The sequence below is a fragment of the Paramormyrops kingsleyae genome, chromosome 1, assembly GCF_048594095.1.
Source record: "Paramormyrops kingsleyae isolate MSU_618 chromosome 1, PKINGS_0.4, whole genome shotgun sequence".
Lineage (NCBI taxonomy): Eukaryota > Metazoa > Chordata > Actinopteri > Osteoglossiformes > Mormyridae > Paramormyrops > Paramormyrops kingsleyae.
The window spans coordinates 23,858,371-23,879,815 of record NC_132797.1 but is presented as its reverse complement, the minus strand read 5'-3'; the positions used below and the strand labels follow the sequence as shown (position 1 = coordinate 23,879,815).

The 21,445-nt window shown below is 41.1% G+C and overlaps 1 protein-coding gene and 1 long non-coding RNA gene across 2 annotated transcripts; one reads left to right on the top strand and one right to left on the bottom strand.

Annotated features, from left to right (window-relative positions):
* Positions 1-256: 256 nt before the first annotated feature.
* On the bottom strand, positions 257-10,366 carry LOC140590826 (uncharacterized). The gene is made up of 2 exons (XR_011991672.1): positions 7,602-10,366; positions 257-2,603 (listed from the first exon to the last, which is right to left on the bottom strand). It is a non-coding gene; the product is annotated as an uncharacterized lncRNA (long non-coding RNA).
* A 42-nt stretch (positions 10,367-10,408) lies between these two features.
* inhbaa (inhibin subunit beta Aa) lies at positions 10,409-20,911 on the top strand. The gene is made up of 2 exons (XM_023800316.2): positions 10,409-11,297; positions 18,350-20,911. The coding sequence occupies exons 1-2, from the start codon at positions 10,874-10,876 to the stop codon at positions 19,126-19,128; spliced, it is 1,203 nt and encodes a 400-aa protein (XP_023656084.1). The 5' UTR covers positions 10,409-10,873; the 3' UTR covers positions 19,129-20,911.
* The last annotated feature ends 534 nt before the right edge of the window (positions 20,912-21,445 follow it).

Here is a 21,445-nt window from a genome sequence, read left to right as displayed (position 1 = left end):
AAGTGCTCGATCTGCTCAATTAGATTTCATAAGCAAATGCAGATGAGCCTGACTTCCTTCAGGGAATGGAGATGCGGACTATCAATGGCAATAATTTGTTATGAGAAAATACTTCTCTTGAGAGAAGTTTCCAATTTAAAGCCACCCAGCTTGAGTCATCCACAGTATGTATCAATGAGCTACCTGATCCTGTTGGAAGAAGATGGTTATTACTGCTGTAGAAGAAGAATCGGAATGACACTCAACATTGAGTCTGTTTCAAGATTCAGGATCTTTATTAGTCATGTGCTACAGCTGTAGTGGAATGCTTAGTGGTTTAGCCACAGTCGCGTACAAATACACTAAATAAGGCAGCACAAAATATTACAAGACATCACAAAACAATATGATACCCCGTTCCAATCTCCATCACCCAAAAAGGTGTGGAATCAATTTCCTGTGGTCTCATGGCTCTGCGTCCAGGTACAAAGGTACAACACTGCTGATCTTGCTCTAGTATCAACCTGATACATAATAAATAAGGATGGGATATTTCAGGGAGGCGTTAAAAGAAATACACCATCAGTTCACCAAAAGAAAATATTTGCTCTTATTGAATAGTGTGTGTATGAACCCAGCAAACAAACAGATGACAAATTCAGGGATTAACAACAAAGACCAATACTGCAGTAAACAGACATATTGTTATTATGGATAGCACAGTCAAAAGGTGGTCAACAATGTCCTCTGCAAGGTGCGGATGAGGCAACCAACGACATGACTTGGCCACACCAAACTTTACATGGACCCAGCAAAAGAAGGATGGCAGATGCAAACAAGCCAGGAAAATGAAAGTCCTTTTTGAAAATATACAAATCATACATCCCACTTGTTGCTAAATCAAACAAAATCATGCATATAATTCAATGTATTTACAAGAGAAATAACATTTAGCAGTGAATATTTTCCTTTCCTCAAATAAGGACTTGGCAACATCATGTATTACTTCATCATTATTGATCCCAGAGAAATATGGCCACGTTTGACCTTATATGGGCTCTTTCTCCTTACTCCAGTACAGGAAACTATATTTATAACGTGACTAATTTTTTTGATGCCATTAACGCGTGTTGAGTCGAATGGCAACTCGGGGAAAATAATGAACAAAGAAAAAGGTATTTTGAATAGCAGGTTCAGCTTCAAAACTCTGTCAGATGGGTCCATCGACAAGACCAAAGTTATATGCAGATACTGTCAATGTGAAATAAGTTACCATCGAAGTACATCTGGTCTTAAATATCATGCAGCTTGCAGCTCTTCTCAGAACGATAGACACATTCGCATTTTCATGTCTTAACATATTATGATAATACTTTCATAAATATAAATAATTTATTTATGGGTTAATATCATTTTTCATTTAGGTATTTCTTTAGCTATATGTGAATGAGGCGGTCTGTCGCGCGCTTCTGTGATGTCTTAACTGTATAATTTACATCTTCCTTAAAGTCATTCTCTACGAGACTATATGTCTCCGGTCAAATGGTATATATGCTTTCCGTAGTTTTCTTCAGTGTCCGAGATTGGATGTAGGCTTATTAAGTTTATTGGGATCTGTAATACCTTCATATACTTTTCGTAGTAAAATGTCATCACACCTTCTCAGATCTTCATAAATTTATAATATTTTCTACAATTTACATATTATAGCCAGCTGAGTTCGGAGTGGTGAGGACATTTTGCACTGCTCGGTCAGCACACTTACAAGTAGTTAAGTGGAGAGTGAAGCGCAGACGACTGCAGAGTCAAACGAACTTGGGTGAGGATGAAGACTATCACTACAGAACTGAACAATTTATTAGTCACTTTTACACTGTTACATATCCGAGTGATTTAAAATTGAGATCCCCCCCCCCCCCCGACATTGTATTTCTTTATTTTCTGTAAGTACTTTAAGTTTTGTTTTTGTGTTAAATGCATATATAACATACCGATATTGCATTAAAATCATATCTCAAACCCTCTTCTCTGTCCATTGGGGCTCTTTGTAAATCTTGGGTCAGACATTTAGGATAAAATGGCTTTTTGCTTTAAAAAGGTTGCCGACCTCTGTTCTATATATATGACTGAGTAATATGTAATATTTAGCAGGTCAACATGCCGATCTGTTGTTGGGCTTGAGTTTTTCTTAAGTGATGAAGGGTTTCTGATGACCTTTCAACAATCTTTGTTGTTGTTTATTGTTGGTAATTTTCAATAATAAATGCATACATTTGCAAAAAGCAATAATGCCTTGCCAAATCTAATATTGGTAAGAATATTAACACCTGAAAAAATCCCTCAATGGTAAATGTTGAATAAATTCATAATTTAATTTGCGATTAATTTGTGATTAACTATGGACAGTTGTGCGATTAATCACGATTAAATATTTTAATCTATTGACAGTCCTTGTGCAAATACATCAAATTGCTTCTATTCACATATCCCATCTTGCTCTGCTTTGAGCCATACATACAGTTAGGCGCATCCCTGGATTTTGGGGTTAAGGGTCTTGCTCTAGGACTCGACTTGGCGACCTTCCGATCACAAGCACAGAAGCCAGCCCACTGAGCCACATAAGCCTGAAAGGACAACGGGATCATATGTCAGAAGCAATGACAGTAAGAACTGATAGGATCATTCTCCAAAACTGAAAGCTAAATTCTACTGGTTTATCCCCCAAAGGAAAAGATCTGAAGTATTTAACTATCTAAGCCTGTAGGACTGGACTTACAGAGCGAGGCCTTATCAAAAGCCCCCTGAGTAGCACAGCATCAGGAGCCCCTCCAGGGACAAAAACCAGCTAGTAGAGAAACCTGTGAGGGAGCTCCGTACTGTTGGGAAAATCGTACTCCGTACTTGACAGGTGGCCTGAAGTTTTATTCTCAGCCTCGAGGCAATGCGGAGATCAGTCCTCCAGGCTCGGAGCGCGGCGCTATTAGATCATTGCAATGCGTCACAGTGGAAGCACATTAGTGTTATATAAACCACTCCGGCTCTAAAAAGTAAATTGGGACATCTTGCTGGAAAAAAAAAAAAACTCACTGGAGGATTAGTGATGCATGACACAGTACGAATCAGCTTTGGGAGGAGAAAAGGACTTTTAAAAGTACTATGAAAGTACTGAGAATATATGAGTACTTTGGGTTTACTAGTTGGAAGAAAGATATGGTATTGCCCCCACCTGCACCCCCACTACTGAATATTTTAATGAGACATAAAAATGGAAAAAAGCAATAAAAGGGAAGTTAAAATAGGAGTCTGACTGCAAGACCTTGTTTCGTGACCAGGCTAGAGCTCAAGGCGAGCGAGATACATATTCCTACGATCTGACGCAGGCATTTTTAAAATTTCCATACTATTTTACACTGAGGGTGACATTTAGCTATTTTTTTTTTTTAACACCATCACTGGCTCGTAAGCCTAATCTCTCAGCCGCAACAGGTGACCTGCCCCCGGTGTCCCGATGAATCGCAAATATCCATCCATCCATCTTCTGTAATGACTTACCCAGAAAAGGGTCATGGGGAATAGCTATTACCTTTTTATAAATATAAGTTTTTAAAACGGGCAGCTTTGTGGTTTGGGGAGGAGCAGTGTTGCCTCATACTTGGGGGACGTGAATCCTGCCTTCCGCCCTGTGAGTGTGTGTGAGCATGTGTGTGTGTTTGTGTTCGTGTGTGCGCACATGTGTGTGTTCGTGTGTGTTTGTGTGTGCATGTGTGTGTCTGTTTGTTTGTGTGCGCATACGTTTGTGTTTGTGTGTGTGTGTTTGTGTGCATGAGCAGGCATACCTTATCTTATGGGGACACAATGTCCCCACAATGTGATGAATACCTGTTTTCCTGGTCCCCATAAGGGAAAACTCAATTTAATAAAAATCTGCGACTGCAATGAAAAAACTAAAAATGCAAAGACTCTTGTATTTTGTTTGGTTACTTATGGTTATGGTTAGGGCAGGGTAGGGGTTAAGGTTGTCATAGTTAGCATTAGCATTTTTCCCATAGAAATGAATGAGCCGCCCCCATAAAGATATGTTGTGTGTGTGTGTGTGTGTGTGTGTGTATATCCCATGATGGATCGGCACTCCGTTGAGGGCCTGTGGCTGCCTTGTGCTGCCTGGGATAGGCTCCAGGTCTCCCCTGACCAGCATAAGTGGCTGCAAGATGGATGGAAGGATTTTTTATAAACAAATCCTGTATTACCCAGAATATTGCTGCTGTGATGGATCTCCTGCACAAATAACCATCTACTTAGACCAAACGGGACTGTCATACAGTTTGTATTATACTCACATTCACTCCACATCTCTCCTAAGACACGTTGGAGTGTTTAATTCCCAGCAATGAATGTAATTTATACTTTTCATTTATCCATCGATCCATCCATCTTCCAACAGCTTATCCTGCTCAGGATTGCAGGGGGGGACTGGAGCCTATCCTGGGCTGAATGGGGCTCCAGGCTGGGCTACACCCTGGGCAGGATGCGAGCCAATCACAGGGCATAGGGCTGGGCTACACCCTGGGTGGGATGTGAGCCAATCATAGGGCATAGGGTTAGGCTACACCCTGGGCAGGATGCGAGCCAATCAAAGAGCTCCAGACTGAGATACACCCTAGGTGGGATGTGAGCCAATCACAGGACATGGGGCTGGGCTACACCCTGGGTGGGATGCGAGCCAATCACAGGGCGTAAGTCTGGGCTACACCCTGGGTGGGATGCAAGCCAATCACAGGGTACACATACTCGTACCCACAGTGTGACACTATGGGCAATTTTGAGGATGCCGTTTTACTTAAAAGCAGGTCTGTAGGCTACAGAAGGAAACCATGGTACAAGGAGGAAACATGGGGAGAGCATTCAAACTACACACACACACACACACACACACACACACACACACGTATGTATTCATATCTTTGTCTGGACCGTCCATTTATTTCTATAGACAAGACCCTAATCCAATCGATGATGACCTTACCTTAATCCCTACCCAGCCCTAACCCTAACCCTAACCATAAGTAACCAAATAAAATATGAGACTTTTGGCATTTTTAGTTTTTTAGTTGATGGCCCCCACAACATGAAAATAACAGATTTTTATCACATTGTATGGGCCATAATACACACACACACACAGCAGATCTGAACCCCCAACCCTGGAGGTGTTAGATACCTGTGCCACATGCATACACTTTTTTTGGCACAGGAATTTTTATGACCTGAGCTATAACAGCATACAAGAAATTTGCTCCTAAGAAAGGCAACATTGACGGCTCACGACATTTCGAGATGCAGTTAAGATTTTAAAGGTTAGCGGGGGGCGGTAGAGGCCAACATGAAATCGGAGAGCTCAATTTCGTCATTAAAACGGGGGTTTGAAAAAAAGTTTGATTTTCTCAAAGGGAATAAACTTGCCAAACAAATGACCTGGAGGCTGTCATGAAGTAGTTGTTCTCCCTAAGCTCCATAGGGTTTAAAATTTCCAGGATATTCGTACAACATTTGCGGCACAATGATCGTTGTCATGTTGTCATTGGCTCCAAATATAGCAGCCAATGAGGACAACCGAACGGCAGGCGGTAATGTTTCGTAAGCTGTGTTTCCTGCCTCGGTCACATTAATTCACTCGCCTTACCTGAGTGCCTAGAAATTGGCTGTCAAAGGGAACCGGGGGCTGTCTCTGAAGTCCATTTTTTTTCCCTGTGTGACGGGTCAGGGGGTGGTGTGGGGGGGGGGGGGGGGGGGGGGGGGCAGACAGATGACTGCAACACTTTCCCCGTCAGAAGGCAATTGTACGGCGTGTGAGCTGAACACGCACGGCCTTGCCAGAAGAAAACCTTGCTAAAAATACAGTGGGAACAAATGAACCCTTCATCTGAGAGGTCAGCATTATCGCAGCCTGCCCGTTACATAGCTCTGTATTTGCGTCGTCTTGGCATTTAGGTGTAGGAGTTACGCTAGCCACTAATTGCTCTCTTCCTGTTCAAATGAGCTGAAACACCTACCTTACTTTCTGATATTTACGCCAAAGTGTAGTCGATCACGTAAGACTCTATAAGGTTTTATAGGTTTCACTCCTTCCTTTTTTGACAGCTAAGGGGCATTTTCTTTAATAATTGATAGCAGCATGGCTGGAAGCTAAGACTAATATCATAGACTCGTTTTATGAGTGAATGCAAGCTGAGCGGTCGAGCGTAAAAGGGACTTATTTCTCCTCTGAGTCGACCAACTGCTGAAAACTTGGTACGATAAAATCCAAAGGCCTGTAGAAGGAGCCACAAGAGGGGGAAGACGGAACTGGTGGTATCTGGAGGATAATGGGATGGAGGCACTGGCCCATTCAGAGGTGATTCTAGGGACTCCAGGGGCCCGAGGCAAAAACACACCATGGGGCCCCCCAACCCCCACTCCTCCAACATGGTAAAATTTATGACCATTATTTAAGTGTGAAGTCTAAATTAATAATATAATAATATCTACAAAGAGAATTGAATAAGCACAAGTCCTTTATTTTACCGAATGCGCAAATAAAGCAGATTTGTTGTGATGATGTACTTTGTAACCAGCTACCCAGCTCGGGGCCCCAGGAAATTGCTTGCTTTGCCCGTCCTTTCACTATGCCTCAGGGCCCAGTAAAAAAGTACAAACTAATTAACACTGTTGATTAATACTAAATGTAGGCTACTGTACCTACCGTTTAATACATCATGCCTAGGTTACATTTACTGTTACCAGACACAAGCCCCGAATGATTCAATCAGATCAGATGTTTTTTTGGTTTGGATTTTGTTAAACATCACTCGGACACACTCATGCACACAGACATCTTCACTTCACTACTCACAATGCATCTCATTCGGAACGGGTTCAATTGAATTGAAGTGACTTAAATTAAGCACTCCAAATTCCATTGTCTCAAGGGATATCATTTTTAGTGTACTATGTGATTGTTCTATATGATGTAAACTAAAACAATAAAGCATTCTTAAAAAGTATAACAGGTAGGTAAATATGAAAGTGTAGATCAACCGCAAAGATAAGCACACTGCATTTTGTGACACAGTAATGGTATGAGAAACAGTGCCGTAACAAAATGGGGCATTTAGAAAACCATTTTTATTCTGTTAGTAAGTAATAATAATGGGCAAAAAAGCATCTTGTGCTTCAGGTTAACTTCCACACTCCAGTATGACTTCTGTGTGCTTAAGGGCTGCCCTCTAGTGGACAACAAAATGCCAATAACAGTCTCAGTGGGGCACAATACCTGCTCTGCAGAAGCTCAGCAGAAACATGACATTAAAAAAGCAAACAACTGCTTTCAATTATTGTTGCTAAGACACTCAAGTGTGGGGTTAAAATGAAAAATGACACCTAGGCACATTGTGAAACACTTCCCTTGAGCTCAAAAATACACACATACAAACACAGATACAGTATTTATCATTTACAGGATGGAACAATAATGGGGAGATATATCAAAATCAACAAGACCTAGTTTCCCTCACTGGATTGCCTTCAATGACAGAGGCAACCTTGTTCAGTGAAGGATTTGTTATTGAAGTCAAAATAGGTCTCACCTTTCAAGGGATATGGAGTCCATAGCAGTATCTTCATTGGTCCATAAAAACAAAGATCTCTCTGCATCCCCTCAGACCGATTCCTCTGTTTTCATGCTGAGATCCATTTTCTACAGCTTCCTTTGACTCACTAGGTTCATCCCTGTACTCTACAGAGAGCTGCCAAGAGTCAAACGATTGCCATTCAAAACAACTCAAAAAAGGTTCATGTCCCAAACATGTTAAGAGCACTTTAGAAGATAAATGAATATAACATTAACTAAGTATAAATAATAAGAAAATATGAGTTGCTGGATGTTACCTTCTGGAAGTTTCCATTCTTGTTCTAAATTCCTTGGCTGATCTCCAAGTCAGACTAAGAGAATTTGTCAATATTTGGCAATGTTTCTTAGACTCATTTTGGGAATTAAATGGTGGATTTGCAAGTTGCAAGCCCCCCCACCTCCCTTGGAAAAGTTCCCCCAAGTCTTCTGCCTTTCGTTATCCTCGACAGTGCAAATCGACTTGCCAGCTTTGCGTGGCACCCAGACCTCCACTAGAGTCTGGAGAGCATAACACTTAAACACACTTTACTCCTGAAAAAGGGCTTTCTACAGTACAGTTATTCCCCTGCAGTGATTATGACAGACGCTGTAACAAAAGTATCCCAAGACTCTCATCCAGCCACTTACCATTCCTCACTCGGCACTTGGATCCCATTCATCTCAATGACCCATTGATTCGGCCCCATCTACACAGAGGACCAACGAGCCAGAGAGTTATGGCGTTGCGTCTGTGCTCTAGCTCAGCCTCTGAGGCCATGCCAGGGGCCACAGTGAGAGCACCAATCATCACTGAAACCCAAAAATCCCTCACCCCATACACCAACCCCCTAAGATGTCTAACAAATCCCTTGCAATAAAAACAGGAGGGTCTCAGCTCCACCTCTGACCAGCACAGACTAGAATGAGACCCATTATTCAGGACCAGAGTCTGTTATTATTGTCAGACTCAAGACTGTTCAAAGGTGCTACTATATTGTACGGCTCCTTCTGTAGAAGATTCCTATCTTTTAGGCTATACATTTTCTACCGTAGCATATTTTATGTAGCGTGTACCAACTCTGCCCTGCTATGGACTGGAATCCCATCCAGGATGTGCCCCATGGTATCTGGGATAGGATCCAAGCTCCTTGTGATAAGTGGCTAGAGGATGGATGGAGTAATGAATGGTAATAGTCCATTTTTCTTTCAGCCAGTTGTCTGATTGAACTTCCCCCGAAAGAGCAGAACGTCACAGCTGGAACTCCTGACAGAGAAGACGATCAGCCAACACCGACCCACCCGGTGCTTGTTTTACACTGCCCTATACCACCAGTTCATCACATGCAAAAGAAACAAGAGAAAATAATCTCAGTGCTTCCCTCAAAGTTTTGACAGCAGTACATTCTTCTCAGAGGTCCTTGGCCTTGGTTTACTTATTATGTGTTTCATAAAAGATTTACCAGACTGGAAGCCGCAATATTACCACACGCTGTCATGCTGAGTTATTATCTTTAGACCAAAAGATGTGGAGGAAATTAAGGAGAAATGAACAGATAAAAAAATCAAATACTTAGATGTTTATAATGAATGTACAGAAAATAACAAAAGAAGAATAAAGTCAACTGCGACAGGACCGCAAGAGGCATACTGCAGCTGAAACTCACAATGCATTCATTATTATTCTTTACTACAAGCAGGTTCAAAACACAAGGAAAATCGAAGAACTGCAAAAACTAATCACAAAAGCCTTTTTTGAAATAAAAGATTATAAAAAATCAATTAAAAATACCACTAACAAACAATACATTAACTTCAGCTAACCATATATGTTTACAAAGCATTTTAAAAGTCCATTAAAGGCAAGAACCAAAAATAGTTTTGTAAAACAATTTAATTAAGTAAATTACTAAATGTGAACAGCATAAACCAGACATTAAACGAACGACCTATTTTCTTCATTTGTGAATAAAGTACTCTCAGGGTTAATGAAGACATAGACCTTTGCTAGACCACACACTATTCAGTCTATTCACAGAGGTATCTCAAAGGGAACATTTATGGATGCAAACCCTATAAATATACCACCAAGAATGTACCAGTAAATAAATCTTAATATAAATTTAATGAAATAACTACTGACACTCATAGACATATTTAAGTTTCGGGTTTCACAATTATGCTGGCCAGTGAGCGTAATATAGTCACATAAATGTAAACTTAACAGGAAGACATTAAAAGTGGAAGTACTTTTAAATTATGTTGGATAGTAGGACGACTTAATTGATTTTAAAAGGATATCTAATACAGGCTATAAAAAACGCATTAAGAATTTATATTTAAATAGCACAGCAAAGTAATGGTTTCTAGACAATATTTTCTAGCAGTTAGGGCTGAAAAGAATGACCTAAAATTTACTACACTATTAAATAACTACTATTATGGTACTGACTGACAAGAGTACGTACCCAGGGAAATGCTATAAAACTTGGTTTATGATTCAAAGCAACACAAAAGAGAAGTTTTTTTTCTCTCCATCACTGCCAGAACATTTGATTGGGGCATAAAGGAAAGGACAACAAAGTAAAGGAAAGTTCATGCGTGATTTAGAAAGTGAATCGCAGTAGGAAAAAAAAGCTTGAAACAGAAAATGAATCATAAGTAGTGAGATAGTAATGGGGGGCAGGGTTGGGGGGGAGGGAGCAGGGAGAGAGGGGAGGTATAATTACAGACAGAGGAAGAAGTACAGCGAGAGAGAGAGAGAGAGAGAGAGAGGGAGGGAGAAGTAACCCAGCCCACTCCAACAAACCATTCAATCCCTGCACTTTGAGCACTCTGAAAACATCTCCAGAGTTCCGCACATCCCTAGGGCATCTCCACAACGGACGGCCCGAGCCAAACTTCCCCAGGGCAGTACGAGGTACCAGCTCCGCTCCTCTTCAGCCAGAGCAGAACGGCAGAACTGTCCCACGCGCTTTCCTCCACTCCGCAACTGGGATTTTTAATTTTTTTCCGATTTTTTTTTTTGCTTTTTAACTTTAAGACTAGTTTTAATGGTACTATAAGCCACACACACATATACAGACGCAGACACCAGCACACTTTTGTGTTTAGATTTAGTCAGAAATATATTTTCTTAGATCTTTTCTCTTTTTAGAACAGGGGCCACACAGCTAGTGTTTTTGTGTTTTCGTTTTTCTATGTAAGTTTTTACTGACAGTGCTTGCCCAGCACTGCATCTCCTCATTCAGGATGACTCCAGTGTCCCTGCTGCGTGGAATGCTACTTCTCTTCTCTGGGATTTTGGCCGGCAACTGCACCTCTGCCCCTTCGGGGGCCGTGGCCGGGAGGGAGCAGGCGCAGCTCGGGACGACTTCGGCAACGGACTGTCCATCCTGCGCCCTGGCCCACCTGGGCAGGGCGCCCGGCTCGCAAGGGCCATCCGACATGGTGGAGGCTGTCAAGAGGCACATCCTGAACACACTGCGACTGGACGAGCGGCCGAACGTGACGCAGCCTGTGCCGCGGGCCGCCCTGCTCAACGCCATCAAGAAGCTGCATGTGGGCCGCGTGGGCGAAGACGGCAGTGTGGAACTCGAGGACGAGATCCGCGGCCAGGTGGACATGGAGGAGCTGGCTGAGCAGACCTCTGAGATAATCACCTTTGCTGAGGCAGGTGAGTGGCCCAACTGGGGGGGGGTGTGCATGCATGAAAGGGGCTACTATGTCAAAGCACTATGACAACAAAAAAATGCCTACAAACCCAGCCGGACGGGTTTGGAAACCTGCTGGGATACACTCCTGTTTGATAGGGGCAACTAAATCACTGGCAGTGGGTTTGGAAACCTGCTGGGATACACTCCTGTTTGATAGGGGCAACTAAATCACTGGCAGTTCACGCAAACCTGTTGAGCACAGACCAGAGTTTAAGAGACTTGTTGACTTGTTTTGGGGGGGGGGGGGCACACAGTAGCTGGGGAACTTTTTTTTAACCTCAGGGCTCCTGGTTACCTCCCGCTGGCTTTAAGAATCAGTAATTATCTGTGAAACCCCAATCATATGCCTCTGGGCTCCAGCGCAAGGTTTTTCTAAGCTCTGTGGCACAGTCACAAGTAGTCTGCTATTCTCTGAAGTTCCAGAAACAAGGGGGGAAAAAAAGCTTTTCTGACAGAAAGCTCTTCAGGCTTGGGGGGGGGGGACCCTCTTTGAGTTTTTTTTTTTTCCTTTTTCTCCCGAGGCAGTTTAAAAAGCACTAATTGTCAGCTGAGTCGAGCATTCAAAGGTGCTGTCAGCAGCTCAAATGGGCAAAGGACTTTATTATGCTCCGGGACTGTCCTCGGAAAATGCACGTTGCACCTGTAAAAAGAGCACCGCTCTCAGATCCTGAAATGACCTGGTTTGGAGGGAAAAAAATCTCCCAAAAACCACTGAAATTGCACTGCTTTGCTGATGGATCTGTTTATAGTGGTTTTTTACCTTTATATATATCACAGTCTTATGAAAATAAATCAAACATCATGCTCAACAATACAACAGCAAGTCTGCATGAGACTTGAACTGACAACGTTCAGGTTACATCTGCTAAAGCATAAAGCACATTATAGGACCAATGTACAAAAGATGAGTGTATACACCAGATTAAGTAAAAGTTATCTCGCGGAACTTCGACTATGGGCAATATCACCAGCATAAGTGTATAATAAGTCTTTAAACCATTGATAGGGACAGAGTGTAAGGCAGCCATTGGGCGGCGGTGTATTGAGGACAGACGGTCTAGGGCAAAGTGCTTGCACTTAATTCGAGAGTCCTTTAATACTGTGAGGCAGACGCAGATTAGCAAAACTCGGGGGAAAAAGAGAAAAAAAAATGGAACAAGGCCTTTTTTTCCCTTTTGAATGAAGCACTTAACATCTAGTGTCAAGTTGTCCTGAGCGCGTTGCACAAAGCAAAGATCCCACAAAAGTTATACACGACTTACGCGATTTAAGGTCAGATGTTTTACATTAATGCGCGTCGATTCGTTTTTATTTCAGAACTTACTGTAGGATCAACGACGTTTAAAAAAGTATACTGTATGAGGAACATCTCGAAACATTTTCTGTCTGCTCAAACCAATTAAATGAAACAGATGTCTGACCACAAAACAATTTAAAAATCATCAACACGTCGACTTGACCTAGGCTCTTATTTTCAACAATTTTTCTGAATTGAGAAAAGTTAAACTCCGCATCCCCCCTTTACCAAGCTTCAGTCTGTATTGCCCTTTTCAGCAGTGCAACAGGCGGAAGGCTGTCATGACCAATTCAGTCTTGTTGTGTCGCACCATCGCTATGATGCGGGTCGTTAGCTGGGGATAATGACCACAGCCTGCCATCTCCTCGGTGGCTTAGTATAGCATCTAACGGGGAAAAAAGAGAGCAGCTTTCTCTCAAACCCAACTGAGCGGAAACAAATTTGTTTACCCGTTTTTTTATTTTTTTATTTAATTCAAGCTAAATCTGTTCATGCAAGTATATACTACTGGCGCTACAGAAATCAGATGCCCCTTTCCAAAGCGAAATACGCGCCTAATGTGCTTGGATGCGTTTTATTACTGATGCAGGGTGTTATAATTGTTTTTTTTTTTTTTTTTTTTTTTACTGTGCGTGTACTGCCACATCGTACTGCTTCGTGCTGGATATCGTTTAGTGGTAAACAATTAAACAGAATACGAACGTAAATTAGCGCATTATATTAACATATTGGGCAAATTTGAAGGATACTCAAGAGGCATATCTGTCTTGTACTAATGTACTGCAATGCTGCTTTTCAGTGCAAGGCGACCTAAGATATCAGCATGCTGCATTTGGCAATATTTAATGGAAGGTATTTGTGTCTTTTCTACCAATTCTGTCTATCAGTTCAACCGACATTAAGAATACGACCATCATATGCATAAAATTATAAATCACATTACAGAAACCAATCTGCAATCGATCGTTACACACGTGCAAGATAATTTTAGACCTACGCATGATAGAAATTGCATTAAAAGTGGATACCTGGATCTTTTCTGTCATTCATCCAATTCGAGCAGAAAGCAAACAACAATACTCCAAAGTGTTATTTTTTTGCTGTCTGTAGGAATGTCTGGTGTGCGGAGGCTTGTTGCGTTTGAATAGCATTTCCCATGCAAGCCACAAGAGGGCGTCGTTTCGAATACATTATATGTATTCAAACGTTATGAGTTGAACCCTCACAACGCTGCGGGGCACAATCCAGTTTAAAGCCCCAGCGGGATGATGAGATGACAATGCATTCAAGAACTGGATATGCAAAATGGTCGTCTTATTATACTAATATTGGGGGGGAATCATTCAGCGAAAATATGTTTATTCACACTATTTTGAACCGAATCGCACGCATTGTTTTTGATATTCCGGCCAGAGTTAAAGTTAATAAATTGTCAAGCAAAATTAGTATTTCAGGCTGTATATTTCCAATCTCATTATAAATGACTTTCCCAAACTATCGAAGTTATAATCGACTGCAGTTATTAGTGAGTCCCCCTTGAAGAACTTGCTTGTGTCCCTGCATTTTCTACGGTCCTCTGCTTACATAAATGCCCACAATAGCTCCTTACTATAAATATTCTTTGAATGAAACCCTGATTAAAAGAAATGAAAGGGACCTCTCGCACACTTCCCCACAGGATTTCATAATCAAAGACTTTGCGAATCGCCGATTTGCTCGGGCGTTCAAATTGAGCCTGGCGTGCCGTAGAATTGTTTACGGGAAATAATTGCTTCATTCATTAAAATATGGTTGCCAATAATTGTTTGTGGTTGTGGGCATGGGCGTTTTAAAAGAGCCGTATTGTTTTATTGGGGAAACTACTGAAAGCTGGTAGCCCAATTTTATGGAAATCACCCCACCACCAAAAAAATGACAATCATTAGTGAAATGTCTGCGTCCACACCGACCTTGATGATACAGCTCCCTCTCAGCCGCCAGGTCATAACTCCTGCTTACAATTCTTTCATACTTTCTCGTTACAAAGGTTTAAATCACAGCAAAATTAAAGTTATTCACACAGGCCTCCATTTATGACTTGAGATAAAACGCTCTGTGCGTCTTTGAGAAGTCCTGACAAAGTAGACTCATTTCAGTTCTAATCTCCACAACTAACGTCTGAAAAATCAGAATCTTATAGTTTCTTCCCAGTTTTATTATTCGGTTTCATACCACATTCCTGAACATTTCTATTCAAATGGAAGGTCTCTGCTATGCGGAAGCCGATACTGGTCATGAAGTACGTTTATTTGTTTGTTTGTTTGTTTCGTTTTCTCGTCAGGATGTAATGCTTTTAGGGTATTCTAAAGTAAGAACACACACACACACACACATATATATATATATATATATATATATATATATTTTTTATTTAAAAAAAAAAGGAAGAATGCTCTTGAACTTAAACTTTAAAAAATGTACATTTTTGTAAATACCAAATAAGTGTTACTTGGAGAATTCTTAACTCAGTGGGTATGAGGACAGTTTAATTCCACTTAAACAAACTTTTGCCATGGTTCAATTGTGTCACAATAGTGTCATAACCTGATAGTGAATGTACTGTAAGCAGCTGTCTATGACAAGCTGAAATCAATAGACATTAATCACATCAAACACTGACAGTATTTACATTAACCACAGCATAAATAGCATAGCAGTCAATCTGGTCCGCCTTCATTTCACTAGCCTGTCAGCAGCAAAAGATGTCTGCTCTTTCATATATGTTTTTCTCACTCTTTGAAGCTGCAACCACAGAATCCATAAGTGTTTACACTTCCTTTCAGGCCTGTGAGTTATCCACATGTAGATTGATAGAGAAGTCTAATGTGTACTGATCCTTATAAAACGGCATTCTGTGCCACAAAGATAATTGTTCTGCAGCTTTCTGTGCCATGAATCATAAAACAACCTGGGATAAACCCAGGGGTTCCGTATTAAACAGCACGGTTTACTGATATTGAGATTTTTAGTCTCATAATCTTATAATTTTAACACAGATCCAAGCATGTGAAGTAACTGCTCCACTGGACAGGAGTGTACTCATGAAAATAAATAGTAATAATATAAAGAAGTTTAAAATGGGCATTTTTTATAGTCAGTTTTAAAAATTTCATCCTTAGCAATTAAACTCAAGGAGAAATCAAAACAGCAAGGAAGCCATTGCAGAAAAAAGTTTAGGGGTTTACATTCTTGTTATTTTTATCCTTTGGGGGGGGGGGGGGGGGCACAGGTGCAAATTTAGCACTGGTGAAAAAGCTAGATAAATCTCTAAACACTGGTCAGAAAGAGAGACTGTTTTCACACTAAAAATAGAATTTGGCGAAGGGACGTTTGTTGCTCATACTGTTTTAAGGTCATATGACTTAATACGGTCACTGTAATACTTATGACCAAGGTCAAATAAAGAGGCCACCCTGTAAATCTGTTACATAACACTGTGACAACTTGGCTCCTTCTTTTATGAGCGGAATAGAATTTTATAATGGTGTGTTTACTCCAAAATGGGATCAAATTCATTCATAACAACAGCTTTACAGTGAATGAATTTTGATAGTATTAGTCACTGTGAGTTACTATTTTTAGTCTAAGTAACCCACAGCACTGCCAAGGCTCAATCAATAGAATTAAGATACTGATTTTTCTTCCAAAATATGTAACTTTTGGCCACTATACCCCTTGAATTTAAATGCTTGTATAATTGAGTTCTCCTCCCCCACCACATTGGATGGCTCCGATTTACCATTTTAATTGACTGTTTGATCACTTTTCAATTGACTATTTATACGAATGTTTCACAAGCTGTGGGAAAGGATATTGAACGCCACTCTATGGTGAGTCTAGGTGAGATTAAAGGCTTGTTGCTTCTCTGTAGAGGACACTATATGAAGACACATTATTAAGCTTGTAAATTAGCTTGGGCGGTGTTTGGACAGAGGGTCCCTCCCCAAGCTTAATCTGCAGCTTTACTCTCCATCCAACGGCAGCTTCGAGCACAAGGCAGGAATGTGTAAATTTTATTTTTGAGCCCCCAGGGCCAGCTGTGCAAACTGTGTTCTTGTGGCTAAATGGGCGTTTATTGTCAGGGTGCGGGGTGGTAGGGCTGGGGGCTGGGGGTTGGGAGGGGATTAAGGCAAATCTCTTTAGCCTTTCACGGCACAATCAGAAGTCATGCCGAGCTTCAGTGCTCTTGGGGGCTTCAAGGTCCCTTCGGAAACTCAGCTCTGATCTCATGCTGCAGAAGAGCAGTAGGACTGTAGGGTTTCAAGAGAAATTAAGAGCCAATACACTACTGATTGTGTATTAGGAACCCAAAAATAAAGGGAACAAAACAGTACTAACATGCTAGAGTCAGTATGGTCAAGAACCTAGAATCATAACAGATTTATGATGCTAGATTGTCAAGCCAGGTACTTGCTTTTAATAGCTGACTTCAGTTAAATGTCTATATGGATTAACTGGATTTTACTATATGGCACCTTGAGAGGATGGTAATTAGGTAATTTGGGAGACAGAGACTGCTCGGTAATTAGTCACACGAGAATTGACTGAGACCTGATAATGTCAATTTAAATAATGAAAGAAATCAAAGTGGTAGTGGGAATTATCCTGCTCAAATTTACACAGTAAGGTCCTGAAGTGTATTTTCAGACATGATAATTTTGTGAAAGTTTGCTTTAAATAAGACTTTCCCATTGTAGTATCTCTTCGACACTTAAAAAATTGAGGTAAAACTTGAAGTAAAACCTTACAAGGATTTGTATTTTAGTGGTTTATGGTTAAAACAGTTAAAAAATGAACAATCAGGTCAGCAAGTATGCATGTATTCTGTCTTATGTATGAATCCATCCATCTTCCACTTTCTTATCCCAGTCAAGGTCGTGTGTGTGTGTGTTTGGGGGGGGGGGGGGGGGGTGGGGTGGCTAGAGCATGGGGCACCAATCTGGGGTGCACCCTAGATAGAATGGCAGTTCTTCTGTATGCTTACATAAATAAATGATTTAAAATATACACAGTGTTGATGCAGGGAAAGACAGCACTATTGCTTGATTCACCCATCCTTACATAACCTCAGTTCAGGGTCCCAGTGAGCCGGGGGCCAGCTCATTATAGATGATGCATGCACTGAATTAAGCATTTTGTAACAAACATTTTATGTAAAAACACATTTGAGGAGCAGATTTCCAAAATTTGCTCAATGTTTTGTTGTTGTTTTTGAGATGAGACCTCCAGTGACGTAAAGCCAGGCTTCCTCATCATACGTTACAGTATTGGGAAACTCACTCATTGAACTCACTCAGTCCTCACGTAATCCAAAGAGCTTTTGTTACATTTCCAAAAATGGTACTTACTTATTAAAACTTTTCCATCCTTGTGTACTATGGACTGGGTGTTTTGGAGATTTACACTTCACCTGTAATAGAATAAAGATATTTTATTTAATCAAAAGGAAAAATCTGTTTTTTTGCTCCATCTTGCTCTCCATACAGGTGAGAGCAAGCTGGGGGGGTCGCAGCAAAGGGGCAGCCACCTTGCAGCACCCAGGGAGCTGGGGGTTAAGGGCCTTGCTCAATGGCCTAATGACATGTGATTATTCTACCGAGGCCAGACCCAAAGAAGCAACCTTCTGATGGTTTTGATCACCCATTTTGATCGCCCTTCATCTCTGTCTACCTCCAGGTGAGTCTCCGGAAGCTGTCAATTTCCAGATCTCCAAAGAAGGCAGTGAGATGAGCCTGGTAGAGCAGGCCAATGTGTGGCTCTTCCTTAAGCTGGCCAAGAACAACCGCAGTCGGGCCAAAGTGACTATCCGGCTTCTGCAGCGGCGTGCGGGCCTGGGTGGCATGGCCGAGGAGACCACCGTGGCGGAGAAGGCGGTGGACACCCGGCGCAGTGGGTGGCACACGCTGCCTGTATCTGCCGCTGTGCAGGCACTGCTGAGCAAGGGTGGTGGCATCCTGGGCTTGCGGGTCACCTGCAGCCAGTGCGCCGATGCTGGGGCTGCGCTGCTGCTGGTCGGCCGTACGGAGCGCGAGCAGTCACACCGGCCATTCTTAATGGCAGTGGTGCGGCAGGCTGGGGAGCGACCGCACCAGCGGCGCAAGCGAGGCCTGGAATGCGACGGCAAGATCCGCATCTGCTGCAAGAAGCACTTCTACGTCAACTTCAAGGACATCGGCTGGAACGACTGGATCATAGCCCCACATGGCTACCACGCCAACTACTGTGAGGGTGACTGCCCGAGTCACGTGGCCGGCATCACTGGCTCCTCCCTCTCCTTCCACTCCACGGTCATCAACCACTACCGCATGCGGGGCTACAGCCCCTTCACAAGCATCAAGTCATGCTGCGTGCCCACGCGCCTCCGCGCCATGTCCATGCTCTATTACAACGAGGAGCAGAAGATCGTCAAGAAGGACATCCAGAATATGATCGTGGAAGAGTGCGGCTGCTCGTAGGGATCGGCAGCCTGCGGATGGCACCCGGCGCTCGAGCAGCATCGCTACTCGAACAAATCAAATAAAAATAAACAAACAAACAGTGAGACGGAAGGAGAGCAGGTGAAATATTTCACGTCTGCCCTCTAGAGAAAAATATTTATTTTTTTGTTTAGAGTTCCGATGGTGTGACTCCGATTTGCTTTCGGTCATTAGCAAATCTGACGGATATTGGCAACTCAGAGCTCTCTCTGAGGCACTTTCAGAAAAAAAGAATATATAATAATATATTTTTGTTACACAACAGAGGGAGTGGAGAACGGGACAGTGTGTATTTATGTGGCCAAGCTGCAGTGTGTCCTGTCTTTCTGCGTGGCAATAAATGAGATTCCTGTTGCCTAAAGAAAAAAAATCTCAAAGCTATGCAACTTGTCAAGTATTATGGTTTGAATTTTTGTGATCGTTTTGTTTTCTGAACTGTGTATCTTTTCAAACAAAAAGGAGAAACCTTTTTGATACATATTTTGGTGTATGTTTTGTGTTTTTGTCATTGAAAGATACTTGAAAGAAACAAGTTTGACCAGCTGCTGGAGCCAAACACTTCTCTATATTATTATTATTATTATTATTATTAATATTATAATAATTATTATTATTATTGCCATTGTTGTTTTCATTGTCAGTGTTGTTATTGTCTTTTTTTGTTCGACATCTTCTTCTTGCCTCGTTTCCTAAAAAAAAAAATGTTCTAAGCGTTTACAATTTGCACTATACAAACATTTTGATTAGCCTAGTCACAATTATAATATATATCGGAATACAGAGGAGTTGCACTTAAGAATGGCTAAACCTGCGGAGCACATAATAAAATAAGAGCCAACAGTGACAATGTTAACCCAAGTACACGCATACGCATCTATATATTCAATTATACTCTTCTGTTTTTGAGAGAACACCAAAGATGCTTGTCGAAAGTGTGAGGCCCTCAAAGTGTCCAGTCCAGTGAAGCAATCTCCCTCGGTTTTATCTTCCCACCTGCAACGTGTCCTTTTGTCCTTAGTAGCTTTGGTCCTTAACTCTTCACGCATAGAACCCAAAGTATATTTCTGTACTGCTATTGCAGTGATTGGCAGTCGTCCATAAACAGAGAAAAGGCACTTATGACCAATGTTGTGGTGATGTGTGTGTTCTAATGAATGTGCAGCATTAATATCATCAATGATATTCAAAAAAGCACTCTGTGTCTGTTTTATTATATGATGCAAGGAATTTCTTATTGTGATTTCCACAAGTATTGGGAAAATCCCTCTATACCAGCTCATAGTCATAGTATTTGGTTTTTTATATGTTGTAAAGAATTGTTTTCCCTGCTTATTGCATTCAACACTGTACCACTGTGCAATGTCTGATATCGAGCTATTTGAATATTTTACATACAAAGTTTGCTTTGCAGGATGGACTGAAAGAAAATCCATATATTGCAATCTTTTCCTGACATACATATGTACAAAAACAATAAATATGGAAAGAAAAAAATATGAAAAAAAAAACAAGAAAAATACAAACCGAAAAAAAAACATTGTTTTCCTTTTTTCAGAACAAAATAAATAACACTGAAGAAAGTGTGTGAAATAAGGCTTAAAATATATTTTATTTTTATTATATGTATATATGAAGATCCAGATACAGATATGTTGCATTGCTTTGTTGTACAAATCAAAAATGTGCTTGTGGCTATGTTTTCTATCTAATTTATTTACAGTAATTTTTGCTTCACTATTAAAGCTAAAGGGTTGTACACTAATTCATATGGTTGAGAAATTTATTATTTTCTGTTGCATTTCTGTTTTGCCTATTTCGGTAAAAGGAAACAAGCTTCTTGCCATCTGACATAAAGTCCAACGGGAAGTTGTAAACCTTTCATGGTCGAGAATATACAGCGCAGAGCACGATCCAACACGAGCCAATGGAACTGAATGAAAGAATACAAGAATACAATTAAAATATCAAGGAATGGTTGAAACAGCAATACTGTTTTTATTTAAAATCTGTATTCTTTTAGGACAAAAGCGAGGGCAATTATAGCACTGGTGCCAACGTTAATAAGCATTCACCAAAAAATATTATGAAAAGCAGACTTTTTTTACACTGGAGGACAACTCACTGGAACAATTTACTGCCAGGAGAAACACTGGACATCTTACTTTAACTCAATTTTTGTTGTCTGATTTGATAAAAATCGCTTCCGAGAAATAAACAGCATTATATAGATTTAAATATGTAATATCAGCAGCACCATGAGGACCCTCACAATGTGAGGAATAATTTGAGTAGTTTG

Coding starts and splice junctions, on each gene's coding strand:
- inhbaa (XM_023800316.2), top strand. CDS start 10,874: ATGACTCCAGTGTCCCTGCTGCGTGGAATGCTACTTCTCTTCTCTGGG. Junction 11,298..18,349: donor AATCACCTTTGCTGAGGCAG/GTGAGTGGCCCA, acceptor GTCTACCTCCAG/GTGAGTCTCCGGAAGCTGTC.